The 11,556-nt window shown below is 32.7% G+C and overlaps 1 protein-coding gene across 1 annotated transcript in view; it reads right to left on the bottom strand.

Annotated features, from left to right (window-relative positions):
- The window catches only part of Ccdc178 (coiled-coil domain containing 178), a 373,788-nt gene that overhangs the window by 268,566 nt on the left and 93,666 nt on the right, over positions 1–11,556 (bottom strand). Inside the window, exon 9 of the mRNA XM_033757579.1 lies at positions 7,099–7,241. Coding sequence (XP_033613470.1) covers positions 7,099–7,241 — 143 coding nt within the window. The remainder of the gene's footprint in view (positions 1–7,098; positions 7,242–11,556) is intronic.

Below are 11,556 nucleotides of genomic sequence, written 5' to 3'. Positions count from 1 at the left end.
AGATATCCCCTGCTCCTGGGTAGGAAGAATCAATATAGTAAAAATGGCCATACTACCAAAACTTCTAAGAGATTTAATGCAATGCCAATTGAAATTCCAACACTATATTTAACAGAACTAGGAAATGGAATCCAAAAATTCATTTGGAACCATAAGAGACCTAAAATAGCAAAAGCCATCCTAGGCAACAGAGACATGGCAATGGGTATATAACAATTCCCAATTTGAAAGTATACTACAAAGCCACTGTGATTAAAAATAGCATGGTACTGGCAAAGAAACAGACCTGACGATCAGTGGAACAGACTGGAAGACACAAAAACAAGTCCAGATGTACTCAGCTACCTCATCTTTGACAAAGGAGCTGAGCATCCCCACTGGAGGAAAGATAGCCTCTTTAATAAATGGTGTTGGAAAAACTGCCAATCTCAACCTGCCAAAGATTAAAACTATACCCTTATCTTTCACCCTGCACTAAATTAAAATCCAAAGTGGATTAAAGATCTAAATATTAAAACAGAAACACTAAACTTGCTGGAAGATAAATTAAGCAGAACTCTTGAAGACATTGGCATAGGAAAAGACTTTATGCACAAGTCCTCAGTAGCACGGGAACTAGCAAAAAGAAGCAACTGGGATCTCCACTAATTGAAAAGCTTCTGCACTGCAAAAGAAACCATCAACAGAACTAAGAGACAATCTACAATGTGGGAAAATATTTTTACCAACTGCTCCTCAGACAAAGGACTATTATCTAGAATAAATAAAGAACTCAAAACAATCAGCCACCCCCCAAATATAAAGACCCAATTCAAAAATGGGCATCTGAAATGAACCAACATTTCTCAGACAAAGAAGTAAAAGCAGCAAGTAAATATATGAAAAAATGTTCAACATCACTGGTCATTCAAGAGATTCAAATGAAAATAACACTGATCTTCCAACTCATTCCAGAAAGAATGGCTGCTATCAAGAAATCAATCAATAACAAATGTTGGCAGGGTTGTGTGGAGAAAGGAACCCTTCTCCATTGTTGGTGGGAGTGCAGACTGGTGCAACCACAATGGAAATCAATATGGAGATACCTCAAAGGGCTGGGACTACAGGTTCCATTTGACCCAGCCATAGCTCTGCTGGGTATCTTTCCAATAGAATTAAAAGAATCATATCACAGTGACATATGTGCACCTATGTTTATAGCAGCACAGTTTGTAATATCTAAAACATGGAAACAGTGCATTTGTCTGTCAGTTGGAAACTGTATAAGGAAGATGTGTTCCTTCTATAAAATGGAATACCACTCAGCCATAAAGAATGAGAAATTAGAGTCATTCATAGGAAAATGGATACATTTTGAGGATGTACTCCTAATTGAAATAAATAAGTCACACATGTGTAAATACTGAATAGTCTCTATGGTGTGAAAAACTATAATACAAAAGATCCTAATGAGATAATTAACAATGTGAAATAGGAAGAAAAGGGCTAAAGGTGTAGGGAAAGTGGGAAGGGTAGGGGAAAGGGAATAAGGGAAAAGAAAAAAATATGAGAAAATGAAAAAATGGAAAATAAAGTGTTTGTAAATGGGGAGGGGAGGAGGGGGTTGAAGGGAGGGCAGGGACTAGGGGAAAAAATGAGAATCAAGACCTGTCATGTAAAGGTACAAGATCCTAGTCATGAATATAAGTGTACTGTATTGTACCAATAAACTCAATTTAAAAAAATCATCTGATTGACACAGATATGGAAAATATCTCCTAAAAATTCACATGAAAATAAATACCAATTCCATAAATATATGGTGGAGTTATTTAATTGGCCCAGATCCTCAGATACCAGCTATGATTACAGTCAAGTCAACTATAGCCTAAAGACACAACCTAACCACAGAAATGCAAGTTAAGACAACAAATAGGCAAGAACAAGATTCTTCTTTATCCTTCCATGTCTGGGAAATATAGACTTACCTATCAGAGTGCTAACAGCCAGCTAGGCAATGAGAAATGGGGAGCCTTTGTGTTCAAAATTTATAAGTAAGCTGGTTAAGTTTCCCTTTCTGAAATGAACTTTACTTCTGTCAGTGACATTTGCAGTCCCTAGGCCTGAGAAGGAAGCACAGACTGTTGCCTGAGAGGTGCCCAACTACCTAATTTCACTCAGTGAAATTCTGTCTTAGTTGCTCCTCCATCCCCATCTCCTTAAGAAGTTCATCCCACAAATTCCTTAGCTTTTGAGAATTTTTCAGAATAAAAATTTGCTAGTCCACTTGCTTCAATTTGTAGTTTAAATTTTGTCATTTGCACGTCTTTTAAACCAGAATAAAAGAGGAAAGGATCCTCTGTCTTTTGTTAGGAATGATTATACATGTACAGTAATCAAGATAAGGTGGTACTGGCAGAGTAATAGACACACAGATCAACGAAACACAAGAAAGAACCCAGAAATAAATCTATACAAATAAGCCTAAATGATTTTAACAAAGTTACAAAAGCCATTCTATCAGCATAGGCAAAAAACCCAAAATGAAACAAAACAAAAAACAACTTCGAACTACATCTCACATAGTTTACACAAATTAACTAAAAATTATTCATGAACTTAAATATAAAACTGTAGCAGTTTCAGAAGAAAATATGAGAAAATTTTGTAACCTAATAGAGGACAAGAGGTCTTACAGGTGACCCTCCCCTGCCGCACAATTCATTAAGGAAAGAATTGATAAACTGAATCTTATTAAAGTTCAAAACTTTTTCACTGCAAAATACCCTCATATTGGGATGAAATTAAAGTTTTATAAATATAAAAATATGTTTAAATACATATGTGATAAAGATCTTGAAAGTTAATAATCTAATAAGAAAATGGGGTAAATAACAGATATTTCACAAAAGAATGCAATAATAAAAAAATCACATGAAAAAATGTGAAGTCAAACACAAAATTAAAACCTTAATCTTCCAGACTGGATAAATTTTTTTTCAAAAGTGACCTATTGTGGAGAAACTACGTTTCATACATTGCTGGTGGGTTTGCCCAATGATAGAGTAATTCCAGAAAAGAGTCTGGCAGTTTCTCACAATTTACACTTACACTACATCTCAGAAATCACACCCTTAGGTATTTATTTCAGAGAAATAAAAACTTATGTTCACACAGAAACTTGTCCATGAATATCTGTAGCAATTTTGCTCATAAGAGCAAAGAACTTGAAACAATATAAGTATATCTTAAAGGGTAATTGGTTAAACAAACTCCTGCCCATCCCAACAATGGAATTCCATTTGGTACTAAATAGAAATGAATCTTGATATATCCAACAAGCCAATTTGATCTGTGGCATTATATTTAACTTTTAAAAAGGCAAAAATCAAAAGGTCACATGCCTTTTGGGTCCATCTATATCAACACTCTTAAAAGGACAAAACTGCAAAGATGGAGAAAGGATTAGTGGTTGCCAGGAGACAAAGAATGGGCAGTGTGTGCAAATAAAAGGACAGCATGAGAAATGAAACTGTTTTGTATCTTCACTGTATGAGTGGTTAACAATTGTATATATTGAATAAAATTGCATATAACTACACAAATGAGTGCATGTAAATATGGTACAAATGGAATAAGGTCTAGGGCAATTTCCTGTTGTTTATATCATATAAAAGTTCTAATCTATAAAATCTTCTCATTAGAAAATCTTGGCGAGGGCCGGGGATTTAGCTCACATGTTCGATGGCCTGCCTCGCAAGAGCAAGGACCCGAGTTCGATCCCCAGTACCAAAAGAAAGAAAGAAAGAAAGAAAAAGACAATCTTGGTGAGGGAATGAGGATTTAGCTCAGTGGTTTCACTGCCTGCTTCACAAGCGCAAGGATGCGAGTTCGATCCCTGGTACCAAAAAAAAAAAAGAAAAGCTTGGTGAGTTGGTGAAGGATATACAGGGCAGTATAGACCTATGACTCTATAGTTACTCATGAATAAAAAGGGAGAAAAAGCTTAGACAAAGTGGATCTGCATAACTTATTAAGATGGATATAAAAATAGAAAATGTGAATGTATTTTAGCTATTAAAATATCAATCTGTAATTAAATAGCTCCTTTCTCTCAAATATACACATGAATCCAGCCAGGCACCAGAGGTTTTGCTAGTGAAATAGACAAAACACAAAAAAATGGTGCATATTTTATATAAATTATTTCAGAAAAACGATAAAGACTAACATGTAAAAATAACATGTAACTTAACCATGAGAACAAAATGTGAGAAGAAAGCAATTACATGACATTAGCTTTCATGATCATAGATTGGAAAACCCTAATCAAATATATTTAATAAGAGATCTGTCAAAAAGACAATATATTTTGGTCAAGTGGATTTACATCAGAAATCTTGCTTGTCTTTAAAGCATTTGAAAATTAACCTAATTTGCTTCATTCAGAGAATAAAAAAAAAAAGTGCTATTACCTTAATAAATGTAACATAAAATTAATAATATACAAAATTCACTCATTGCATTCTAGAAAGGGCAATTAAAATAAAATTTTAAAATTTTATTAGTGTTAAATACATTTAACTCATTTAATATCATAATTAATGGTTAAATAAAAAGACATGCAGGCTTATTATTAGCACTTTTAAAAAATATTTAATGAATTATGAGCCAGTGATATCAGAAAATAAGGATATAAATACTAAAGAGAAAAATACTATTGTCATTCTCACATAAGATTATGTATGTAAAAAATTTTTAAAATTAAATGATTTGGATATGTAAATTAGGATGTGTAAATTAGGAATGTAAATTATAAGGCCATTTAATATGTAAATATACAAAATCTGAGTTTCTATATAGCAGTGTAATAGACTAGAAATGCCTCCCAGATATTTACATAATAATTTTTGTAATCTGTGAATGCTACTTTATGTGACAAAGAGAAAGTGAGGGTCTTTGCAGATGTTTAAAAACTTTAGGATAGAAAAAACTTTTTTTTTTTGGTACTGGGGATTGAAATTGGGACCTTGAACTTGGTAGGCAGACAGCTAGAAAAATTATTTTGAATACATCAACTAAGATTTGGAGATGTTCTTGTAGAGATTGACCTGAAAATAATTAAACAAATATGGGCAATAAATAGATATGAAAATATTACAATATTTTGCAATCTTAAGGCAAACTTTTCTTTAAATTTCTAGAAAAATAACTGTCTCAAAAATGATACATTTAACATTAATAAACTGATTAATAATTAAATGATTGATAATTAATTATTAAACTTTACACCAGACAAGAACATGATGGTGAGAATGAAAAGTCAAGGCACAGAATTGGAGAAGATACTTCTAACACATATACCTAAGAGAAGACATTTACAAAGTACATTCTTCAAGTCCAAAAGAAAATGAATACACTAAAACAATATATTTCTTCCCTGAAAATAGAACTAGATTTTCATGACTTGTCATGCAAGGGACATCCAAATGTCCAAAAACCACACGAAGACGTTTGACATCATCACCTCTCTGGTAAATGCAACTTAAAGCACTAATGAGAACCTGCTGCCCAGCCAACCAAGTGCTTCGGTCAGGGGAGCTAGCCATACGGAGCTCTGATGAGGCTGTTGGGAAGTCGGACCTGCCGTGGATTACTGATTGAACTGTGAAACAGTGCACATACCTCCGAAAGAAAGTAAGCAGTTGCTTCTTAAGCAAAACATTTGCCTCTACTAAAACCCTAGCACAACCCCATTCTTAGTATAGAGCCAGGAGAAATTAACACTTATTTCCACACAAGAGGAAGATTCAAGAACATTCATAGGCCTATTCATGAAAGTCATAAAAAGAAAATAATCAATGCCTGCCAATATGAAAATAGATAAAAATTACAGTACATTTATACTGTAGAATATTTCACAGTAACGAATACAGAACAATATACTGGTACACAAGAATAGGTGGGTAAATATAATAAACACAGTACTGAATGAAAAGAGGACAGACGTCAAAGTATTTATGTTGTGCATTTCCTTTTAAACAAAATTCCAGAACAGGAAGAACCAACCTATGGCAATGCGAGTTAGAAAGCTTATTACCTATTTGGGGTAAGAATAATACAGATTGGGAGAGTAAGAAGAATTTCCAGAGAGCAGGAATATTTCTGCATCTGAATCTATTTCATACTGACATATGAGTGTACCCGTTGTAAAATTTACCAGCCTGTGTGCGGAATATTAGTGCTTGCAATCATTTTTCTTTATGAGTGTTAAACCTCTCAAAATTAAAAATAGCGAAAGAAAATTAGACGTACATATAGAATTGTATTTAATGAATTAATTTGTGACTATTTTAATACTTTCAATAGAACTACTGAAAGTTATACTTTGAGAAGAAAATCACCACAATAAGAATTTACAGTGTAAAAAATTGAGTATAAGAGTTAATGAAAATGTATAAAAAATAAAGTACATCAGAAATAAACAAAAAACCTTTTAATCTATATAGGATATTCTATTTTACTAGTAAGCAAATAAATTCAAGTTAAATAATTAAACACTCTATTTGCGATTAATGTATAAATGAATACTTTGTCTTTTAAAAAAATCCCCATTTTTTTTCCATTAAGTTTACTGGTACATTTTAGGTATACAATACAGTTACATTCATTGTTGGGATTTTGTATCTTTATGTGATGTATCTTGGTTCTTATTTTTTCCCATTCTCCTCCCCTCCCTTTATCTCCTCCAAGGGAAAAGAAAAAAATATGAAAAAAGGAAAAATGGAAATGAAGTCTTTATAAAATATTCCCATTTTTCAAAATAGGTCTGTCAGCTTGGAGATAGACAGTACAAGTGTACATTGTCATATCACATTCCTAGACACCTCACCAGCATATATGGAAAGCTTTAAAATGACACAAAAGTACAGTGTTTGACTTACTTACATAAAAACACATGTTAATTTTTACATAAACTTGATGATACAACAGATATGGGTAATTTAAATTCATTCTCTCCTTTTTATCTGAAATTCTTTGAACAGCAAGATGCATTACATTTTTAACTAAAAATTTTATTCCTAAATTCTATAAATAAGATTTGTGAAAAATTCTTACTTGTGGGTCTCTAGGTTTATTTCATCATTTTTAATATCTTCCTCCATTTCTTCTTTATTTTCTTTAAATTGCAATTTGGCATTTTCACGGTCTTCTATAGTTTGTTCAAGTTCTTCATGAACTTGTCTGAAAATTTCCATTATCTAGAAAAATAATATTTCTGGTCATATATGCAATTAAATGTTAATTTAAAGAAATTTCTTTAATTTAGGGTACTTGTAATTTGGGAGAAAGTTCTATACATACATTTTCCCCATAGTTTGTCTACTACTTGGAGAAGTACAGTTTCATGCCCTGATAGGGATCCATGATATGCATATACTTGAATATACAGATTAATATGTCCAAAATAAAATCGTTATCTTTTCACATAACATATAGCTGATTCTTTTTATTGTGAAATTAATATTTTATTGTAGAAAAATATGAAAACAAAGCTGCACTAAGAAAATCATCTGTATTCCCTTTTGCCAAGAACCACATACCATCACACTATGATAATGATCCAATATATTTAAATTTTAATGTTTGTATTAATGAGTAAACACGATAAACATTCTATTATCTCTCTCCATCCTCCCTTATATCTCCTTGTCTGTCTTCCTACCTGTCCCATATCTCTTTTACACTGTAACTTCTTATATTGCACAGTACTCATTACTCAATTCATAGTCAATTACATGAATATTATGCACAATTTGAGAGACCCATAATGTAAACATTACTGTGATGAAGACCCTAGAGAGAAGCTGCACAACCTATACATAGTCTGCACATCTTCGAGTAATTTCCTCAAATGTAGTGGATAGGAATAATACTGAATCAAGAAGTAAGGATTACTTTCTAGGAAAGGGGGATAACTTGTATTCTCATCAGCAGAACAGAGGAAAACTGATGTTTCAAAATCCTTTCCCAACATTATAAATTATTTTTCTAAAAATAATTTTCAAATAGAAAATCAATAAAGGTTGTCTAAGTAAATTTTACTAAAAGTTGATAATTTTTATATAATACTTTTGGAATGACTGATAATTTCTATGGTGGTAAATCTTCCTGTATTAGAATACATTTTGTCTACACTGCTTCTTTATGTTCCTTAATAAGTTTATAATTATAGTCTTATATGTGTCTGTCTTTATAATGTTTAATACATTTTAATGACTATTTCTGATACTATAAATTTTTCATTTACATTTTTTAACTGCTTATCAGTACAGAGAATTACTTTTTAAATTCATTTTGGGAGAGTATAGTAGAGGGTTTTATTTCTATAAATATCGACTTATTTTTTAAAAAGTCTTCTACCTGGTGTTTTAATTATAAGTAAAAAATTTTATTTCAAATTTAAAAATAATTATTTTTTCTTCTATGATATTCTATTCTATTATTCACATCATCAAAAATCTCCAAATGAATGTTAAATCATATGTTAAATATATCTTATTTAACACAATTATTTTCACAATTCCTTGAAATGACTTTAACATTTAAATGATTAACATGAAAAATAGTGGCTTTTCGAAGTAGTTCTTTAATCATATGCAAAGTATTTCTTTCTATTTTGGTTATTTATTATTATTACTAGCTTCTGAATGATAACAAATACATCTTAAACATATTTTGGCTATATTATAATTTTATTTTGTTATGTTGAAACATCAAATTATATACCTAGATTTTCTGCTATCAAGTCATTTCTGACTTGCTATACTAAATTATTCTAGGGATGATCTTATTCTCTTATGCTGAATATTTCACAAGTTTATATAATATTTTCAGTTATGTACTTATTAGTAAATTTACAGTAAATTTATTAGTAAATGATGTATTTACTAGTAAATTACACATTAGTAAATTTGTACAATTTCAATAAGATTCTAGCATTACATATGTCAGCAATATTCAATTTATGTTTCTCTCTAAGTCTAGTAGAGAAGAGGTAGAGGGTGAAGACAGAAGGAGGAAAAACAAGGCAGTGAGGAGTGGTCAAAGTCTATTACGTGCATGTTAGATACCACAACACACCCCACTACTCTGTATAACTAAGAAGCACTAATACATTTTTTTCTATGGGTTGGATATGCAAAACATTACAGTGATTTATTATTTTTATTTTGTACCGGGGACAGCGATTTATTCTTTACAGGGTAGATCAAATCCATTAAACTATTTGGTATTTACACATGTGGGACTTATTTATTTCACTTAGGAGTATATCTTCAATATGTATCCATTTTCCTATGAATGAATCTATTCTCTCGCTCTTTATGGCTGAGTAATATTCCATTTTATAGAAAAACCACATTTCAATAAGATTCTAGCATTACATATGTCAGCAATATTCAATTTATGTTTCTCTCTAAGTCTAGTAGAGAAGAGGTAGAGGGTGAAGAAAGAAGGAGGAAAAACAAGGCAGTGAGGAGTGGTCAAAGTCAATTACGTGCATGTTAGATACCACAACACACCCCACTACTCTGTATAACTAAGAAGCACTAATACATTTTTTTCTATGGGTTGGATAAGCAAAACATTACAGTGATTTATTATTTTTATTTTGTACCGGGGACAGCAATTTATTCTTTACAGGGTAGATCAAATCCAATCACCATATTTTCAGGTTTAAGATCTATTATTGAGTGCAATACGCTGATATTTGGACTTTGACTTCACCTTGGATCTGAGAATATCTATGTACACTCTTAAATTTTTATGTAGTTACACTATTTTTAAGTAGTACAGGTTTTTTACTAATTAGATGAGGTCATATTAGTCAGTGTTTCATCTCTGGCACAAAATACCTCATACCCCCCAACTTAAACAAACAGAGGTTTTTTTGGCTCACAGTGTCTTCTAAGTTTAGTTCATTAGTTGCTGGCTCCGAGGCAGAAACTGTAGGGTAGAGAAAAGCTGCTCAAGCTATGGCACCCAAAGCAGAGAAAGCGAGAGGCAGAGGGTGGACCATCTTTCCAGCTCACACCCCAGGGACCTGCCTGCTCCAACCAGGGACACTTTACATCTAACTACAATAGCGGTGGTGATCTTTTAAAATGTATACTTTTTGGATTTACTTCAGTTTTGTTGAAGTAAAATTCATAGCATATGAACTATAGTAAAGTACATTATTCAGTGGCATTCAGCACATTCTCTACATTTTCTTACCATGTATTTGTCTCATCCCCATGTATTTTTCATTGCCCCACAGAGAAACTCTAAGCCCTAAACAGTTACTGTCTTGGGGCTGGGGATTTAGCTCTTGGCCCCATACCTGTCTTGCAAGTGCAAGGTCCTGAGTTCAATCCCTGGTACCAGGGGGAAAAAATTACTTTTTAATCCCCCTTTCCTGTCTCAAAAGATTATTTTGGAATCGTTGTACATAAAGTGACCCTGGGATATGTAAAGGGTGGAAGTCATTTTTTCTTCTAGATCTAAATGAAAAAAAGTGGTGGCCAGGCGGGGCAACCACATAGTGAGTTTTACCATGGTACAGATTCATAGCAAGATTTGCCTATTGGCGTGCCACTGGACTTATCTGCATTCCAGAGGCTTGATGGAGGTGGCTAATTTGAGTAATTTGAGCAGGCTCTGAGCATATAGGTGTCCCCACTTGTTTGGGACTTATTCCTGAGGAGAAGATAAGTAAGTAGTGGCCCAGGGTGTGATAGGCCACTCATTAACGGTGTAGACTCAATGCACTGCAATAACCAGTTCTTAGGCTGGGCCTCAGTTTTATCTCTGCTCTAATCTTTATCACTCCCTTTCTCCTTTTGAGTTTAACATTCTCTTCATTGTCTAATTTCATGCTGTAAATAATTAAATTATTGATAGGAAATCTTTTCTTTAAATGCAAATGTTTACAGCTAAGAATTTCCCTATAAACATTACGTCCCACAAGTGTTGGTAGGCTTTGTTTTTAATTTCCTTTAATTCATACTTTATTTATGATACTTTTATTATATTCATTTTATAAGTGAAGAAACTGAGGTGCAAAGGCTTAAAAAACTACCTAAACTGTGAATTTGTTGGGATTTGTACACACAGACTCATGTTTCAGCCCTGTGATCTGGAACAATATTCTGTCACACTTTTCTACAGCCTGAAAGTATTACTGTGTCTCTTTGAGGAGGTATTTGGTCATCTTAGTGTGCGTAAGTAGGTTTTTTTATTCTTGAGATTTGTCAGTTTTACTCATTTTCTAAGCAAAAAAATATGTTTTATTTTTCTAAAATATCACTATTCCTCCACCTTATTGCAAGTTTTCGCATTTTGGTTGCACAATATTTATAATCTTTCTTAATAGCACCTCAATTGCATTATGGGAATTACTTTCCCTTGTATTCTACACCAGAGTAGATAATTTCTTATCAGGGTTCCTGGCTCCCACCACAGAATTCAAGAAGGCGGGGGTCTCAATCACTCTGATGTCTGGGATAGCGAGAAAGTGGCAGGCTGAATTAAGGC

Source organism: Fukomys damarensis, unplaced genomic scaffold (assembly GCF_012274545.1).
Source record: "Fukomys damarensis isolate Sample0158 unplaced genomic scaffold, DMR_v1.0_HiC HiC_scaffold_30, whole genome shotgun sequence".
In the NCBI taxonomy this organism is placed as follows: Eukaryota; Metazoa; Chordata; class Mammalia; order Rodentia; family Bathyergidae; genus Fukomys; species Fukomys damarensis.
Note: the sequence above shows the minus strand (reverse complement) of the source record. Positions and strands in the feature narration are given on the sequence as shown.